General features: G+C 45.5%; 1 protein-coding gene across 1 annotated transcript; it reads left to right on the top strand.

The window, feature by feature from the left end:
- The first annotated feature begins 4,531 nt into the window (after positions 1-4,531).
- Positions 4,532-19,772, top strand: HNRNPUL2 (heterogeneous nuclear ribonucleoprotein U like 2). The gene is made up of 14 exons (XM_073352140.2): positions 4,532-5,131; positions 7,826-7,961; positions 8,229-8,302; positions 8,896-9,035; positions 10,950-11,040; positions 11,209-11,321; positions 11,932-12,195; positions 12,429-12,551; positions 12,968-13,096; positions 13,260-13,428; positions 13,676-13,876; positions 15,271-15,347; positions 16,076-16,183; positions 16,690-19,772. The coding sequence occupies exons 1-14, from the start codon at positions 4,627-4,629 to the stop codon at positions 16,756-16,758; spliced, it is 2,199 nt and encodes a 732-aa protein (XP_073208241.1). The 5' UTR covers positions 4,532-4,626; the 3' UTR covers positions 16,759-19,772.
- Positions 19,773-19,811: the final 39 nt, after the last annotated feature.

Here is a 19,811-nt window from a genome sequence, read left to right as displayed (position 1 = left end):
CTCACCACTGTCCTTATGCTAAACAATCTGTTCCACTTTGTATTTAGCTGTGACACTCTGAGAGCTTGTCTTCATGCACAGCACTACAGTGGTGCAACTGTGCCGCTGTAGTGCTTTAATGAGGACGCTCCTATCATTGCGCTATCTACATGGGGAGTTAGGTTGGTATTTTTCATAGAACTGAGTAACAGTTATATGAATATAGTTCTGTTCTGTAGACCTGGCCTGAATACCTTTCCCAGACTGAAGAAGAGCTCAAAAGCTTGTCTCTTTCACCAACAGAAGTTGGTCCAGTAAAGGATGTTACCTCACCTTGTTTCTCTAATATCCTGGGATCAACATGGCTACAAGGACACTGCAAATGATTTATGAAAGTGTTAGTTTCAAATAATTTTTGCAAATGGGTTGGGGGGTGAGCTTGGAATTCCAAATCCCTACTTAATTGGTAGAGCTAAATCAAATATGTGTGTTTCTAATGCCATAACATTAAGGCCCTGATCTTGCAAACATAGTAATTATTCAATCAATGTTAATCGGTCTACTCCTCAGTGTAAAGTTAAACACAGGCCTGAATTAGCCTGTTAATCCCATCAATATTCTCATGTCTCAATTTCTTTCTTCATACAGTACTAAAAACATGAACATTTTTTCCGTGTAACCTTATGTCTCAATATTCCAGCCTGTAGGTTGGCAGCTTCACCACCTCAAGCGCTCAAATATCACGAGGCAGGTCACCCAAAACCAGGAGATTTTAAAAAAACAATAAGTGTTGGGGTCTTTTTATTGGCTTTCTGCTTTTTGAGCATTTGGGGGTTATGTTTTCCAGCTTTTCTCTGCAGCCTAATGGGCTAGAAACTTATGCTTGTTTTTAAATAAAAGCAGAGATTCTCACAAGACTCCTGGAGCAGAGGCTTAAAGAATACCAACTATTGCATGAGTTGCAACATTGGTTTAGAAAATGTTTTTCCTTCTGCAAAGTGACACTATCAACTTACATATCACATTGATGCTTTGTTGCTGTTGTTACAAGCAACAGCTAAGTTTGGAAGGGGAAAATTTGTCCATTGAAAAATATGTTTGCTTTGTATATTTGATTATTATTATTTATTTTGTATTATTGTAGCAACTAGGAGCTGCAATCATGAACCAGGACCTCATTGTGATAGGTGCTATACAAACACAGAATAAGTATCTAAGTATAAAGCAAGAGACAAGAATTGGATACAGACAGATGAAGGAACATGAGGAAACAATGAGACAATACTGGTAGGCTGTGGCGTCAGCACACCAGCTGCCTAGCATTTGTTTCATATGTGATCTCTTTCCCTATAAACAGTTTTCAGGTTTGTTTGTATTTCATAAAACAATGAAGAGAGATGAAATATTGGGAGCTGGCAAAAAAGGTAAATGTGTGATGCAGTATATTGAAAACTGTATTGAAATACCTTGAAATGTTTATGGGGTTTTCCTGGTGCTGCACACAGGCTAGGAGGCTCTGCTAGGGAAGTGATCTGGGCCTAGCAGCAGCAAGTTTGTCAACAGACAGCCTAGAGTAAGGTGGGGTGAGTTTTGCCTTTCTGTTTTAGGGAGCAGCCTGCTTTGTCTCCTGCTGTGTTATCATTCTGAATTCTAAGAAATAATGTAGTGTGACATTGCAACCTTCCAGAAAGAGGATTTATGTTTTTATCTAACTTCTCTGTATGACATAAACATAACAAAATGTGGTTGTGAAACCACACAAATTGGCAGGGGGACACTTAGGTAGATAGAGCACCTAAAACTCTTGTAATTACTTGTCTGAAACTGAGTAGATTTTAAAAGACCAGTATCTTTTAAAGTCTCTCTTGTCTATCCACAATAGGGACCAGTGCAAAATTATTCCCTTCACTATATTCATGAATGCTAAGATCAGATCACAGGAATAGGGCTCCCATTCTTGTCTTGAAAGACCAGGCCTGAGACTCAGTCTTCTCACTATCTCTAAATTTGTCCTGTTATTCAGCTTATTTTATTGTGCTCCATCCCATCCTGTTACTTCTTGTTATGCCCCTTTTACCCAGAACTATCTCCGTCTTCTGCATTTATGACCTTCAAATGCAAATGTAGGGTTTCCAGTGTGGCCAATCCCCAGGGTTTATAAATAATGATTCAGCCCTTGAAAAACTCATTAAATTGTCTTAAAATAATGAGATTGATACTGGAAAACTGCATCCAGTACCTTGTTATTTTTAAAACAATTTAATGTTTTTTGAGGGCTGAATCATTATTTTTAAACCCTGGGGTTGGAAACCCTACATTTGTGTATTTGAAGGTAATAAATGCTGAGAGTGGAGATAGTTCATGGGTTAAAAGGGCATAATATAAAAGGGTCCATGATGTAAAAAGGTTGTTGGAAAATTGGAGAGGATGAAGAGCCACAAAAAGTATGCAAGGACCAGAGAATATGCCTTACAGTGAGAGATTTAAAGAGTTCAATCTGTTTAGCTTCTCAAAAAGAAGGTTGAGAGGTGAGTTGATTACAGTGTATAAATACCTTCATGGTGAGAAAATACTAGAGGGCTCTTTAATCTAGTGGAGAAAGGCAGAACAAGAATCAATGGGTGGAAGTTAAAGCCAGACAAACTCAAATTAGAAACAAGGCAACCGTTTTCCCCAGGAAGGTGATTAACCCCTGGAATAAACTCCCAAGGTAGGGGGTTGATTTCTCAACTCATGATGGCTTCCAGTCCAGGCTGTCTGCCTTTCAGGAAGATGGTAAGCAAACACAAATTATTGGGCTCAATGCAGAGGTAAGTGTATGAAATATTCTGGTTTGTGCTATACAAGAGGGCAGACCAGGAGATCTAATGTTCCCTTCTGGGGTTGAAAATCTATGAGTTTTTTTAAATTTTATATTAAAGAATACTTTTTTTCCCTTTCATGTTCTGGTTTTCAAGCATTTTGGGTATCTGGGACACATTTTTCAAGCTTTTGTCACTCATTGGTTCCTGAATCCAGCCCATATTTTATGGTTAAGCTAAAGTGTATCTTTTAGAAAGAGACTTTAAAGACTCCACTACATCCCGAGTGAAATTTCATTCCCCTCCCTGTTAACACTGTGCACAGTATTTCTAATCCGAATTTGTCCAGCTTCAGCAACACAGCCACTGGATCTCGTTTTGCCTTTGTCCATGAGATTAAAGAGCCATCAAATATCTCTTCCCCATCTTTTCTCTAAAACATATGCTCTTGTTTAAACAGCAATGAATTCAGGGAAGTTCTCTGGCCTGTTATGAAGGAGGTCAGACTATATCGTCCTGCCTGGCTATGAATTATGTTGGTACTTACAGGCACCAGTTAATGCACATGGCTTTGCCTACATGGGAAAGTTGCTCTGGGTTAAATTGTTTTTTAAACCGTTTGAGTTCACTAGGTGCAAAGTCCTGTGTTCATGCTCTTAGTTGGGATTAAGGCCAGTTGATTTGAAACCTCTTCCTAACTAGTTTACCAACCCCCTAAAAGCAACTCCCAAAGCCCCAGGGTTTGGATTTTTCACACACCCCATCTCAGTTAAACCACAGAGCAGGTACCTGGGGTTCTAGTCTGCTCATGTATGGGGGAGAGCAGATACGCTGGTGGGGAAGGGCACTGCCCCCCATCTTTGGAGGCAGTTACCCTGGGGTGGGGGTAATTGCTCCTGTTATTTGGGGGGCAGATATCCTGGGGAGAGTGATTGCCTATGTATATATAGGACAGGTACACTAGAGTGGGGTAATTACCCCCTTATACCTTGAGAGACAGGTCACGAGGGTGAGGTACGCTGGGGTCGGGGCGCGTTACTATCCTAGGGGGAGGCGGGATAATTTCTCCCAGCTCTTTCCTCTCTCAGACTCAGGTACTAAGGCACAAAATGGCGACTGTATCGGCTGAAGCAGGGTGCGGGGGATTTGAGAGCTCATCGGCCTCCACCCAATCAAAAACAAGCCTTACAGTTGCTAGGCAGCTTAGAGACCGCGGCCCTTGGGGATTGGAGAGAACCAGCCAAACACAAAATTCAGCAGCCTCCGGTACGGCTGGGCCGCAGAGGCCTCAAACACCCGCCTAAACCGATCGCTATGTACGTAGGCAGCGCGAGGGCGGCAAGGACTCAGTAGAAGGCTGCGCGTGCGCAGCTAGGTGGTCAAATCGAAGATACTGCATGAGGTTTTTACGGTGGCTGAGGGAAAACAATTGGAGTCTGCGCTCAGCGTCAACGAGTGGGAGGGGGGCGCGTGCGCATATGCAGTTGCGTGGGTTGTGGGGAGAACGCGCGTGCGCTATGTCGGATTTCGGCGGCCGTTGGGGAGCCCCGCCTGCATATTGGTGAGCCAAGGGGCCCGTTGGAATCTGCGCCTGCGCGCTGGCGTGGGCGGCCTCGAGCCCGCGCTTGCGCAGTGAGCAGCCGAAGCGACTCCTGGAGACTGCGCGTGCGCCTTGATGGGACTGGCCTCCCGCGCTTGCGCGGTGGTCCGTCCGTGCGGTGGGCGCGCTTGCGCTGTAGTGTTGCGAGGCGGCGGTAGGGTTCGGCGCAGGCGCAGTAACGGCGCGGGCGGCCGAGGCGCTGGGTCGGTCGGAGTCTTTCGCTCGCTGCCTTGTCCCCCCCTTGCCATGGACGTGAAGCGTCTGAAGGTGACTGAGCTGCGGGCTGAGCTGGGTCGCCGTGGTCTCGACTCCCGTGGGCTGAAGGTGGAGCTTGCCCAGCGGCTACAGGAGGCCCTGGACGCCGAGATGCTGGCGGCCGGGCCCGACGAGGGCGGCGCTGCTGGGGCCTGCTCTGGGGTGGAGCCGGGGCCTGCGGGGGGCCCCGTCGGAGCCCATCCGCGTGGGGAGGGCGACGACGAGGAGGACGAGGACGAGGAGGAGGAAGAAGAGGAGGAGGAGGAGGACGAAGAGGCGCTGTTGGCTGACGAGGAGCCTACCCCGGCCTTGGGCGGGGAGGCCCAGCCTCAGCACGGGCCGCAGGAAGAAGCGGCCCAGGCCCAGGCGCAGTCCCAGCCCGAGGGGAGCGACGGGGGCGGCGTGAATGGAGCTGAGCGGCCGCAGGAGGAGGGGCCCAGCGGGGACGAGGCGGCTGCGGCCGAGGCTGAGACCAAAGAGGGGGGCGAGGAGCCCGGTGAGGCCCCAGGCGGGGTGGGGGGAACATCCACCGTAGGTGACTCCCGCTGATTTCTCCTCCCCACCACGGGGACCCCCTTAGGTCATGCGCACATCCGGTTACTCTCTACAACCCACCCGCGGGGAACCCCAAAGGTCCCTGCATCCCCCTTTCCCGACACATCCGGGTCCTGTCCTATATCTTTCATGGAATTACCTTATCCCACACATCCGTTCCCTTTATCCTACACATCCAGGCCCCTTTCAACATCTCTCATGCAGATCTCTTACCCCCACTGCTTTCTCTTTATTCTGCGTATCTGGGACCATTCCCTTACCTCACTTATCCAGATACCCTACAGGTTACCCCACACATTCTGGTCCACTTCCCCCCAGCTATTTACTCCTATTTCCCAATTCTTTTCCTCCAGTATCACTGTAGCAGGTATTTGGAGGCGCAGACCAGAGGATTGGGAGCTTCTAGTTTCTGACATGTTAGATAAAATGGGTGTCTGTAAACCTGTGACATAATATTTTAAATATCCCAAGTTCGTTTACAATTCCTGGTATATATGCAGAATCACAGGAAATCCATGGAACTTTACAATTTGGAAGGCACAAATTGCCCTGCCTCCTGAAAGGCAATTTCCAGGCTCAGTGATAACATCCCTCTATATAATTCACTATTGCACTTGTTCTGAACATCTCTTTACATTGCCTTTTGGTTCAGCAATCCTATGGCTTGTGCATGGGCTATAAAGCCCAGAAGGTGGTTACAGGGTGTAAAGGTAAAGCCCTATCGGCACCAATGTAATGGCTTGACAGTTCTCTTTATTGGTGTCCTTTTGGGATAAAGTCTAAATCTGTTCTAATTTGAAAGTAGTTCCAGGTACCAGCACTTGTCACTGACTGTTGCCAATTTTAGTGACGAGTGTTGGTACCTAAACACATTGTACCGTTTTTTTCTATCTCCCCATGACATCTAAAGAAAAAAGTAGAGAAAGAGGGAGGGAAACTGACTATAAACAAACCATTGTCAAAGGTCTATAGCAAACCACAATTTTGCTAAACCTTCCATTGTTGTTTGCAGGATAGTTGTAGGGGTGTTGGTCCCAGGATATTAGAGACACAAGGTGCAAGGTAATATCTTATATTAGAGAGTTCTTCAGGTCTGTATAATCTCGAAAGCTTGTCTCACCAACAGAAGTCGATCTAATAAAAGATACGATCTTGCCCACCTTGTCTCGCTAATTTGTCTAAACTTAAGATATAGTCATCTTTATTATTTCCCACAATAAAAGATGGGGGGGTGTAGTTCAGTGCAAACTTTATATTTGAGAGGCTTGCCAGGTTAATTACTAGCAGTTTGTCATTAATTGGTATGAACTTGTAAAATAGCAAATGCAAACAATAAGTGATAGAAAGTATTGATTAACAAAAAGCTCAGCCTCACTTTGGCATCACCACCACTTTACTGTTCCCTTATTTTGGTTTCCAAGTTGTTTGGAGGAGGGGGAAGCCCATCTGACCATGACAACAACAAAAAATGAATTGGATTTTTTTTCTGTGTTCTGGTTTGCTTAGATTTATATTACTATTAAAAGTACAGTTTCATTTTCTCTATAAAATATATACATGTGGCTACAAACAGAGACCTTGATCTTTCAAACACACGTTTAGCTTTACTACCAGACCATCCTGTCCCACCCTGTTTCTTCCCTGTCCCCTCTTGAATTAGGGGGACTCAAAGATAAGCATGTGCATAAATATTTTCAGGATCCAACCCCGGGGGGGGGGGCAGGCAGGCAGACAGGCAATCTTAAAGCCCCAAAGTAGGAAAATATAAAAATGCAAAATTAAAAAATTAGAATACAGTTTAAAAACAACTCTTCTCATGGATTCTCCTGGCAAGACCAGACTGAAGAGGGTTGTTTCTCTGGTGGGAGCTTTACCTGCACTCTTTAGGGCATATCCATGTTCTCAGTTATTTGTAGGTGAAACATGGGATATTGATACTGATACTTACTGCTTATATGGCTCTCTTCATCCTCATACAATTACAGATGTTATTAATTAACTAATGAACGTTGAACCCAGGTTTTGGCATGTAAGTTAGGGAGAAACTGAATTCAGAATGTTTTGCTTATAAGAACACTAGTTTTTCAATGCACATCTGTGTTACTGATTCAACTTCAAGTCTAGTCAGTTTTAAAACGTTAACAATAGTTTCTGGTACTAATCACACCCCTGAGTACATCTGTCAATTTTTATGTTTTTATAAAATCCTATTTTGTTTCTGAAATGTAGCAGTCTCCCAAGCTGCTGTGTGAAAGATGCACATGAGCAAAATGGGAAATAGCAAAACTGGCTCCAAACAAATTACTGGAAAATGCACAAATTAAACAAACTGAAATGCAGAATCTTCTGATTTTAGTGATATTGGTTATCACTTTACAATAGGTGAAAGTCAGTCAGAAGTGTAATTGTTAAGCTGATGGTGTCCCATTAACAGGTTTTGGGTTTGTTAAGTTAAATGAAATGACCAGATTTTTTTAATAGAATGGTCCATGAGACAGAAGCACTTTATAGGTGTCATCTTATTGCCAGGAGAACATGTCAGGCAGGTGGGACCCACAAGGCTTTGGTGTTGCATTCTTTAGGTTTTGTGTCACTTTCAGTAAGACTTGCTGACTTTTTCTTCTGCCCCTTACAGCGGACGAAGAGGATGAAGATAAATCAAAGCCAACAGGCTCAGATGGAGAGCGGCGAGGGGTTAAGAGACAACGTGAAGAAAAAGAAGAACATGGCCGTGCTTATTATGAATTCCGAGAGGAGGCTTACAATAGCCGGTGAGGAGAAGAGACTCTTTGGTTGTGTTTTTACTGGCAATCCAAGTCACTTCCCAGACAACGAATGAAACTAGATTTGATCAGCTAACTGAGGTTAGACAGACATTGCATGTGGATGAGGGGAAAAGGATAGAATTTGGTTTGGGACTGTAAGGCAGAATGTGTGTGCTTGTTTTATATTCTGCTGTTTTCCCTATTCTAAATTGTTCTTATTTCTGGATGTTTTGTGATATCTGATTGCTTGTTTGTTCTCTCACTCCTGCCTAGGTCTAAGTCTCCACCACCACCAGAAGAGGAACCACGAGAGGAAGATGATGAAACTGTTGTGATCCTGGACACATGTATGTATGGGCCATGTGGCAGTTATTTGATGTATGGTAAATTTAAAGTTCAGAGATTTAATTATTGGGTATATAATTTGAGAAACCAAGCATCATAGCTAATGGGCTGTGTGTCAGTGTAACAGAGGCCACTCTACTCCTTCCGCCACCATAGGGTTTACAGAAGATTCTGTAAGTGGAACCCTGAGCAGCTGGAACACTTCTAATTCTTTCTGATCTTTTGGGCAATATATGGGGGTACTTGGGTAAGTGCAGCATTAATGCAGTAGCACTAGAGCAGTGGTTTTCCACCTGTGGTCTGCAGACTCTTTGGGGGTCTAAAGCCTATGTCTAAGATTTCCAAAGGTTTCCGCACCACCATTCAGCATTTTTTAGGAGTCCGCAAATGAAAAAAGGTTGAAAACCACTACACTAGAGCAACCTTTGGGCCTGCCAGTAACGTTGGAACAGTGGAAAGGTAGAAAACTGCCTTCTAGCATGTCGGTTTCTCTCTGGATATGAGCCACGCTATTACTGATGCTTGTGGGGTCTAATGCTTTTTGAGTAAATCTGAAAAAGGAACTTAGAGTAAATTAATTTCTTCTTTCTGACAGATACATCTGATCTCCACTTCAAAGCAAGCAAGGACCGCTATGGAGGACAACCTCTTTTCTCAGAGAAGTTCCCCTCCCTTTGGTCTGGGGCAAGGAGCACCCATGGAGTGACAAAGGGGAAAGTCTGTTTTGAGGCAAAGGTAGGGCACTTGCTAGATGGATGTGCTGAGTCTGTATGTTGGGAAGTGGCGTGTGTGTTCTGTTGGGTAACTGGCACTTTCAGCACTGAACGAGATGTTGGGTCTGAGCTAGTCTAATTTAATCAGGAATGTAGTGTATTTAATTTAATGGATTGAAATTTAGAGCAGTGCATGAAAGACTCACTCCTGGCTTATTTTGTGTGTGTGTGTGTGAGAAAGAGAGAGAAAGAAAGAAACAAGGTCTGGATAAGGAGCTGTGGTGATGAGAGGATCTTGCAGAGAGTGTTGAGAGACGCAATCTGTCGGAATTCACTCTTTGGCCTCTATGCAAACATAGACCTACTTTTTGTGGCAGTTAGAGCCAAAATTCTGATTAAAATTATGTTATTGTACCCTTTTGCTGCTTTGAATATAGAGAAGGCATGCAAATTCTTAGGGGGGTTTTCCTGCTTGTGTTTTACCTTTGAAATATCAGGATTATCAAGTCTGGGCTCCCCTAGTTTGCTGGAGGGCATCCAGAGGGGAGAGGGTAATGGGACGGGGAGGGGTTTGGTTGTTTCTGTGAACCTTCTGTCCTTAACTGAAGGTTTATGGAGGGTTTAATCTTTAGCAAAGATTTCCTTTCTTCCAAGTGTTAATTATACATCCCAATCATACAGGTGTTCTCAAAGCAGAATTGTAATCCGTCTAGCTAAAACTCCCTTTACCTCTTTATTGCTCAGCTGTCAGTCTTTTATGATACTAACTCCACTATCTCTTCATTCACAGCACCCTTTGTCTAACCTTGTCTTAGATATCTAATGTATAAAAGCTTTTCTTAAACACCTTTCAGGCTGCTTTCATCCTGCCTGGGGAAAATGAAAAAAGCACAAAGCTGTTCTTATTTCTGTGCAAGTTATATTAAATGCTGAGTTTTTGTGGGTGTATGTCACAACATACCTCTTTTTGTGATGGGATTTCCCATATAAAGTAACTGTATTTTATTTTGGGGGAAAAAATTCCCCACTGTTTCACCAATAGCTACTCTGTCCTGGGTATTGGTGTGCCCATACACTGACAGGAATCCGTTTTGCATAGAATAGGTTCTTCCTTACTCCTGTTCTTTTTGCGGATACAGACTAACACGGCTGCTACTCTGAAACCTGTCATTCTTCCTTAGGTTTACCCGTATCACTTCAGTCTCCCATTTGAGAGAATTTCTAGTTGGTGGATCTCCTCTCTGATGGGAGTAATCATGAGGATGCTGGCTGAGGCTCAGAATTTGGCAGTCTTGTTAAATGGATTTCAGAACAGAAATCTATCCATCCCAATTCTGAGACAGGCTGGCAAAATCTCTCACTCAAAATTGCAACACAAGTTTCTATGTGGCGCAGGTTCCCAGTGCTGTCTTCCACTCCTGCTACTGTCTCTGATCTTGTGAGATAATGGGTGGATGGAGACTGTAGAGCCTTGTAAAGGGAAGCAAGTGAGTATAGTCCTACCAGTGCAGTCTCTCGTCCAAGCAATAGCCAAGGATTGGCTGGGGGAGCATACCTTGGTCAGGTCTCTCACTAGGCTCTGCACCAAAGGAATAGACTGTAGAAATATTGTCTGTTCTAAGCCTTGGGGGATCAACTTCTAAATGGCTGAGATGGTTTGGTGCTGCTGCTGTGTTGTGCCTGTTAGGGTATCTGACAAGAATGGCTGTCTGCTGGAAGCAGATGAGATCTGTATTTGAATAGGCTACAGGGGAAGTTGGGGAAATACCCCATTAAACTGTGGCTTTGGTACAGAGACCTGTGACCTGCGCATGCCTCCAGCTTGTGTAACTCCAGGTGTGACTAGCACCTGGAGGAGGATTATAGTCTCGCAGAGGCCTGACTCTAGCTTTGCACACAATATGCTAAATGACTCCTTCTCTTTTAATTTCTCCAGGTGACACAGAATCTCCCAGTGAAGGAAGGCAGTACTGAGGTCCCGCTTCTTCGGGTTGGCTGGTCTGTGGATTTCTCTCGTTCCCAGCTAGGTAACTGAGCTCATTTTTCTGTTAGCTATGAGCTGGGGCAGGCTACAGAGCTGTTGAGCTGCTGCTGCAGCCCAGGCTGGGATTTTCTAAGAGCTGCAGTGGGCAGTTTGGCTCAATAATGACACAGTTTGGGAAAACACACGTGTAATAGCTGCTGTTCTTTTCCAGGTGAGGATGAGTTTTCTTATGGCTATGATGGACGAGGGTTGAAGGCTGAAAATGGGCAGTTTGAAGAGTTTGGTCAGCCCTTTGGGGAGAATGATGTGATTAGTTGCTTTGCGGTAAGTGCTGTTGATAAGTGGTTCTCAACCAGGGGTCTGGGACCCACTGGGGCGGGCCCTGAGCAGGTTTCGGTGTGGGGGCGGCGCCAAGCAAGGCCAGCATTAGACTTGCTGGGACCCACGGCAGAAAGCTGACATCCCAGCACATGGGGCTGAAGTCCAAGCCCTGAGCCCTGCCACCCAGGGCTGAATCCAAAGCCTAAGCAATATAGCTTTGTGGGGGCCCCTGTGGCATGGGGCCTCAGGCAGTGGCCCTGCTTGTTACTCCCTAACACTAGCCCTGGCTTTTATATGCAGAAAACCAGTTGTTTTGGCACAGGTGGGCCGTGGAGATTTTATAGCATGTTTGGGGTGGGGTGGGGTGGGGGGCTCCAAAAGAAAAAGGTTGAGAATCCCTGCTGTAGATAAGGCCTGTGGCTGCCATCTCAGAGGGGCAGGAGAGGGGAAGACTTCTATCCTTGCATCCAAAATATGTGTGAAGTGGCTTTCCTCCTGTTCATGCAGGAGCCTGCTAGGAGATGGATTTGGAGGAAAGACAATGGAGGGAGAAATAGTGGCCATCCCTGAAAACTTGCTGGTCACAGGATTCTTGTGTTCTTTGTTGTCACAGAACTTTGAGAGTGAAGAAGTGGAGTTGTCCTTCTCGAAGAATGGGGAGGATCTGGGAGTGGCCTTCCGGATCAGTAAAGAATCTCTCACTGACAGAGCCCTCCTGCCACATGTGCTATGCAAAAACTGTGTGGTTGAATTGAACTTCGGTCAGAAGGAGGAGCCTTTCTTCCCAATTCCTGAGGAATACGTGTTCATCCACGCCATCCCGGTTGAGGACCGAGTGCGCACACCTCTTCCACCCAAAACCACAGAGGAGTGTGAGGTAATGGGGTTTGTTCCAGACAGTCCTAGTTATTGCTTGTAAGGAGTCGGCATGGCAGTGAGTTAGTGGCTGTGTTGCATGGCATATTGGCCTGGTTTTAGAAAGGAAAACTTGATGTACCTATGGAAAGAGCCATTCCCTGCAAAGCATGGTGTTGACTGTTACTTTTTCTCCTCAGCTATTTAATCACTTCAGCTCTTCCTCCTATAACCTCTTTGTGGTGCTTCCTGCAGGTACTGCTGATGGTTGGACTGCCAGGGTCTGGGAAGACCCAGTGGGCACAGAAGTACACCCAGGAAAATCAAGAGAAACGATACATCATCTTGGGAACTGAGACTGTTCTCTACCAAATGAGGGTAAGCCCTTCCCTTGGGTAGAATGGTGTCACTTAGAGCCTTCGCTGGGCTGGCTGGACAATCCTAGAAAGTATAGTGGCTTTATATCCTATTGCCAATGTTCTGCTGTAGCATTGCAGAAAATTGCTTAGTGGAGTAGTAAGGGGAGGGGACTCCTCTGATAACAAAAAGGGGTGGGTTTTCCCCTCTTTTAAGGTCAATCTGTACATGACTCCAGGCTAAAGAAGGCTACAGCTCCAGAGGGCAGAACTAGTGACCGAGCTGTGGGAATTGTTTTCTGGGTTATCTCTGCATCAAGAGCATGTGTCTGACACGTTTATACTGGCACCTGTGCTAGAGATGGGTGACCACAGGGCTGGTAGAACACTGTGTGTATCTGAAGAATCTTTTATTGATATCCCTTTTTCTCTTGCCAGACAAAAGGCCTTGAGGATGAAGAGATGGATCCCAAGAGCCGAGACCTGTTAATCCAGCAAGCTGCCCAGTGCCTTAGCAAACTGGTCCAGATTGCTCCCAGGGCAAAGAGAAACTACATTCTTGATCAGGTATTGTTACTAAACCCCAGTGACTTCCTGACCTGAGCAACTTGACTTCGGGGCACACTGAGCGTACTCCTCAGCTCATGTCCCATTCTGATTTGAGGGAATTCAGACTGGGCTGAGTTAGTGGCAGATGAATTTCTGAAACCTGTTTCTTTTCCCCCCTCAGTGTAATGTGTATAACTCCGGCCAGCGACGGAAGCTGCTTGCCTTCAAGGGTTTCTCTCGCAAGGTGGTTGTGATTGTCCCCAATGAAGAAGACTGGAAGAAGAGGCTGGAGCTGAGGAAGGAGGTTGAGGGGGAGGATGTGCCTGAATCGGTGATGCTGGAAATGAAAGGTAGACAGGCTCAACCAAGCCTGTTGCATTGTGCTGCAGCATCTCTAACAATCTTTAAATAATTCAGAGAAACTAGCTAGTTCCAGACAGTCCTGGGCAGTGGCAAGAGCCCAGGTGCCCCTTTGGGGTGATGGGGTAGGAAGTCTATTAACCTCCTGAATCTCTTCTCTGCTGGGAAGTAGGGTCTTGAGCCACTGAAAGCTGCCTTGATCTTGTGAACTCTCTTGCTGTTTCCATTTTAACGCAGCTAACTTCTCACTTCCGGAAAAGAGTGATTACTTAGATGAGGTGATGTATGAAGAGCTGGTGAAGGAGGAGGCCCAGCCACTGGTCACCAAATACAAGGAGGAGGCCAGAAAACTGCTCCCTCCATCTGAGAAACGGGCAAACCGTCGCAATAATCGCAACAAGCGCAACCGTCAGAACCGCAACCGTGGCCAGGGATATGGTGAGGCTCTGTAGGGGCTGGGCAGCACTGCCTCTCTGGTCTCTTTTGTGTCTAAAGGCTCCTTTTGCCATATTCTCTTGATGTCAAGGCAAACTGTAAGGATTCTACTCCCTAGGTTTTGAAGAAGGGACTTGGGTCACTCAGTGCAGGCCTCAGCAAGAGAACGGAACTTTCTCTCCACTCCAGCTTCTAGTTCTTTTCTCAAGCACCTCCCTTGCCCATTGCCCTCATGGTTTAACTTCCACTTCCTTATTCAGAGCCTAAATTATTCTTGTGTTTTGTGCTAACTGATGACTATGAGGGCTGAGATTTTCAAAAGCATTTGCCTTTCAGTGAAACTTGGGCTCCCTCCAGGTCCTTAATTCTTACCGTCATGGCAGAAGTAACCATCTTAAATCTGTATTATAGAGTGCTCTGTTCCCATAAGCTTTTGTTACCTTTACTGGTGACAAAAAAATTTCCTTAATTTGCATGTGTCCTTTCTACCCCAAGACTTCGTTTCGAGTCTTAAATGTGCATTATTCTGCTGCAGCATCACAATGATGTAAGCCCTTGCTTATCTCAACTCCTCAGTCTCCTGCTTGGAGACAGCTTCTCCCTGCTGCCTTATTTATCTGAATTGAGTTTCTTCCCATTGCCCCATCTCTCTCACCTTACCAGAACATCCAGCAGTTTCTCTCTCCCTCTGCCGACAATTCTAACTTGTTCAGTATCTCTGACAAACAATACTCAGTGTATGTTTTACTTCCTGTAGATTGTCAATACCTGTATGAATTAGTCCTAGTCATACTATAGACTGCAGCAGAGCATTACTGGACATCTCTCCCTAGGGAGATGTTGTTCCATTAATGTTTGTCCTCTGCTTATGGTGTGTTGACTGTCTCATGCTATGCTCTTCCTATCCAAACGCCATTCTTTCACTTGCTTGGGAGCTACTGAGATTGGGATAAGTGGGGCTGCTGATGGATTTTTTTCTGTCCTGTAACTTTACTGGAGGGTGTAAAATCTGGTATGGTCAGTTACACAGGAATCTCTGCTAGTTTCTCCTGACAGAATTTTCGTTTCTTCTTAATCTGTGGTTTCATTTCTTTCCTTCTGGCTCTAGCTGTTTTAACAGAAAAGTTAAACCTAGTCTAGCCTTCTCTCTATAGAGTCCTGGTTTCTTCTGTACTGAATGTTTTTGCTGCTCTCACTCCCCAAATGGGAAACATGCAACCTGTAGGAAGTTACTGTGCTGACCTGTGATTAGAAAGTCTCTGATACCTTGTTTGTTGGCTTCTGCCATCAGGGGATTGCAAGTCATGGGGCAACTCAGGAACAGCTTGACTCTTGCTGATGTTTACGAGGTACTGCACCTGTAGCTTTGTCTGAGACCTTGCTTGTTTTCTTTCTAGTTGGTGGACAGCGCCGAGGTTATGACAATCGATCTTATGGACAGCAGCAGTACTGGGGGCAGCCTGGAAACAGAGGAGTGAGTGCAATACTTCTGACTACTTCATACCAAATACAGGCAGGGGGTATGGTGGCTGTTGTTGATTTTTCTCTACAGGAAAAGAAGGAGTTTTGGGGGTGATTCTTGCTCCATTTTCTTCTTCTTCTGAGGAGGAGATGATAATACCTAGTTCTAGTGTGGTGATTCTTATCCATAGACCTCAGAGTACTTTACAAAGGAGGCCAGAAACACAGAGGGGAAAGTGACTTGCCCAAGGACTCCCAGCAGGCCAGTTGTAGAGCCAGGAATGGAACCCAGATGTCCTGAGTCTCAGTCCAGTGTTTTAACCTCTAGCCCACACTTTCTCCCATGAGAAGGAGACTTGATCAGTACAGAAGTTACATTTTTTTAAAGAGTCCTTCCTGGTAGCCTTTGGGATCCTTTGCATCATGCCTTACCCTGTGTATAAGATGTGGCTTAAAGGTATTGGCAGCCGTCATGTGCTGCATCATGGTGGCTGCCTGAACCTAGGTGTTCTCGTCCTGGCTGCTACTGATTTGCTGTTTCCCCATCTCGGTAATGGGGATATGCACCTACCTCTGTATAAAATGCTTTGAGAGGTTTGGATAGAAGAGACAATAGAACTCAAAGAATTACTGGAGGCTATGCGGTGCTGCCATGAGATGGGGTTCTGCTTCCCAGAGGGACATATCTTCCTACAGGGCACATTGTTTGGTGTACTTAGGTAACCACCTCTGTTTTCATAGGGTTACCGTAACTTCTATGACCGGTACAGAGGGGACTATGATCGATTCTACGGACGCGAGTATGACTACAACAGATACCGAGATTACTATAGGCAGTACAACCGGGAGGTGAGTGGCCACACACCACGAGGCAGTAATAACTATAGGAGGGGCTTCTCAGCCTTTAGAGTAGATGTCTTGTGGACACCTCACTCCCACTTGCTGCTGCCATGGTCCACCTGTAGAAGTAGCATCCCTGTAGCAACTATAGCAACTTTCCATGTGGAAGAGTGGTATTAAGAAAGTGTTTGGTTGTTTTTACCTGTTCTGTTGAACACAGTTCCTGTTATTGCTTCTCTTATGTATTGGCAACAAGGACAGCTCCTTCTTGTTCCAATCACTTTCAGAAGTCTCTGAGTTCTTGTTGCAATGAAGAGCCTGGTCACCTGTAGGAGCAGTGTGGAAGCAAGCAGGTTAAACCAGAGTAGCATGCTCACAGTTGAGAGCTGCTGTCTTAGGACATCTATGGAGGAGGACAGGGGGCTGGGTAGAAGCTATAGATGTATGGTTATAGGGGGAACATGGCCTTTCCAGCACAGTGCCCTGGATACAAACTGCTTCTGTTTTCCTTCCAGTGGCAGAACTACTACCAAGACAGAGACCGATACTACAGGAACTACTACGGATACCAAGGATATCGGTGAAATCCTAGCCGTCTTCACCCTTCAGCCAAGAAGCTGAATCTGCGGAGGTGTCTGCCACTTCCCAAAACACAACCAATGGAAACAGGGCTGTTGGGGGGAGAGCAGCGGCGGGGGGAGGGGTGGGAAGAGGAAAAAAACTGTAAATTTTTTTTTTAAAAAGTTTGTTGAAAAGAATATTGTCTTATTCTATAAAACATTTCAAACCTAGTTAGATATTTGTAATCAAAATGTTTGCGCAGAGAGTGCAGCACTTAGCGCTGCCTGGCCTGTACCCTGTGATTGGGCAGGAAAACCACGTACCCTTTAACAACTTCCTAGAGCAGCTGGACTGGCAGCCGGGCAGGGAGGTGCAGGGGTTTGCAAGATGCGCTCAGTGATGGGAACTGAACATGTAAGAACCTGGAGGTACAGATGAGTGAGAATAGAGGGGCCAGCATCCCCTGGGGGAGAGGGAGGGTTGGGAGTGCAGGCAATATTAATTGACTGATCATTCACTTGCAAAACTAATTTCCTTCCAGATTATCATTTGCTGATCTAGCTTTGGGGTGATATGTGGGGCTCTGCCCACAGTGATTCTGGAGTCTAGTGCTCTTCAGTGACTGGTGGAGAAGGGACCGTTTCCACCTTGGAAAATCTGGCAGATTTCCACGTTCCTGCTGTTGTCTCGTCTGGCAGTGCTGTGCTGGCTGGATGTAACGTATCCCTGGCCAAAGGCTGTGCTTTTTAGCCAAGCAGTTTGCTTTACCTCCCTGGCTATTAAATTTCCCTGAAAGCTTGTAAATGGAATCATGAGCTGTTTTTTGGCAGAAGGAAGCACAGGAATTTGGTATGCCAGTCCCTAAATTCTCGTTCTTCCCTGGCCAAAGCAGACAGTCTCGGTGAGACTCTGTTCTCTTCCCCTCTTCCTCCTGCCCTCCCCTCCCCCCCAGGCTAGCAGGCTTGGCCAGGTGCTGAATCATCATCTCTGTATAGTGTCTGTCCTCTTTAGTGGAAGAGAAGGAACATTTCTCAGGGTTTCTGCTGGATCTTTTCTTCATTAGAGCGTAACGTGTGTGTGTGTATATAGGCAACCCATGCAGTGTGTAACCTTCACCTGTGAGGAGATAGTGCTGAGAATAGCAACAATTTTATACCGTAAGAAGAGGGCACAGTTGGTAAAGTGCTCCTGTGGTTTTGATAAACTGGTAGAGCGTGTATATAGGAAACTAGGGAAGGCGATTGAGTGCAGTAGTGAACCAGCCTGAAGTGGGTAAGTGGGGGTGTGTGTGTGTGTGTGTGTGTGTGTGTCCTGCCCTCCCCATGGCTTGAAAACAAAAGGGTTTTGACTTTGACACACTCTTTAGCTGTGAAGTCTAGTCCCACAAGAGGGGAGGTGGGTTCCTGAGGACACTGTGTGAAGGAGGATCCCTTCAGTGCTTACGGCGTGCTCCAGTATAAAATTTGGGTTGTCCTCAGTCTTCAGAATTTCTGTAAGATTGGGTGGGAGGAGGGGGCATAATTTCAGAAATTACTCCTTTCCCAGGCAAATAGTTATATGTGTTGGGGGGAGGAAGAGGGGCAGCTACTTCTGTGGGGTGTAGGGAGTGCATTCATGGCAGAAGTGGATGTTGTTGGCTTGTATCTTTTGTAAGGGGGTCGGGGGGAGGCTGATTTATTTTCCCATTATGAAACTTAGCATTGATCTTTAATTTTGTTTCATTCTCATCAGTTTGTCTCCTGCCCTGCAATTCTTCCCCTATCCTCCTTTCCCAGTGAGGACAGGATACCCTCTTAGGAAGTGAATTGTAAATATTCTTGGTTCTGGTCCTATAGCCTTGGATTTGGCTAGGGAGCTAATTATGTTCCTTTCCCTTCCCCAGCTTGAAGATTACCTTCTGCTCCCTGTGATTTGCTGTTTGAAATACAAACATTTTAGTTTGTTTTAAAAATTGAATTTTTTTATTCTCTGCCTACCATTGCAAGCTGCCCTGTCTCCAATGCCCATTGTCACATCCCAGCCCAGACTAACCCCTCCATCCAGACCAGGACAAGGTGAGATATGGCTCTGCCAGCACCAGAGAGCACAGGTAACAGGTCGCTGGGATCTCCCAGCCCTGTGCCACTTCCCAATGCAAGAACTAGTGAGAAGCAGAGTTCTACTGTCTCCAACTGCGGTGCCGCATGTGTGTATCTGAACGTGTGATTGTGTGACGACCGTTTTTATAACAAAGCAACTGGTATTTTAAATGATGCTTCGGGCCACTAGAAAATACTCTTGGGACAGGGGTAAAGGGGAGAAAGCAGGAGCCTGCAGTATCTGTGTGCTGGCAAGGGTGTTTGATGCTTTGGTATTTTTAAAAAGTTCCTTCTTGGGGTGTGCTTTCCAATTGGTGGGGCACAGGCAGCCTCCAGTGTGCAGATCCTCCACAGCTTCATTGAGTTTGGGGGACATGGAGTAACTGGCACTGGAGCCAGGAAAGCTTAAATCACTTCAGGAGGCGCTGTCATCGTTAACAGAATAACTTTTGAAGCTATAGTCCTTTTTAAATAAAACCTGTTTTTCTGGGGATGACTAGAACTGCCACATCCTTGTCTGTAAGACCAAGAGATCTTAGCAACTTCAGTAGATGTCTTTTTCTGCACATTTTTGTTAAAAAAAAAGGAAAAAAAAAAAGAAAAATTAAATGGTAAACAAGGACATGCAGCCTGTTTTAGATCTGTTAGTGTTTCATGATTGTACGTCTTAGTTGCTGTAGATGGAAAGCTTGAGAGAACATGAAGGCTGTAAATGTTTTTACAAACTGTAAAACGTTTAGAAGTGGCCAGTAAAAGGGTTTTACCATTGAACATGTAACTGTGTGGTTGTTTACATCTGTAACTTTCCTTCAGATTCTGGCAAATGTAGGCAATAGCTTCCATTTTTAGAATAAATAACCATTGGCTTGACTTAACATCCTTATGTTGCTGCACTGACTTCGTAGGTGTCTCTATACTTTGGCTCTTCTTCCCCTCTCCAATAAAAAGAAAACTCAAAAGACCAGACTAATTTTGCTCTTTTCATAAGGCTCCTTTAT

The sequence above is a fragment of the Lepidochelys kempii genome, chromosome 7 (genome assembly GCF_965140285.1).
Source record: "Lepidochelys kempii isolate rLepKem1 chromosome 7, rLepKem1.hap1, whole genome shotgun sequence".
In the NCBI taxonomy this organism is placed as follows: domain Eukaryota; kingdom Metazoa; phylum Chordata; order Testudines; family Cheloniidae; genus Lepidochelys; species Lepidochelys kempii.
Note: the sequence above shows the minus strand (reverse complement) of the source record. Positions and strands in the feature narration are given on the sequence as shown.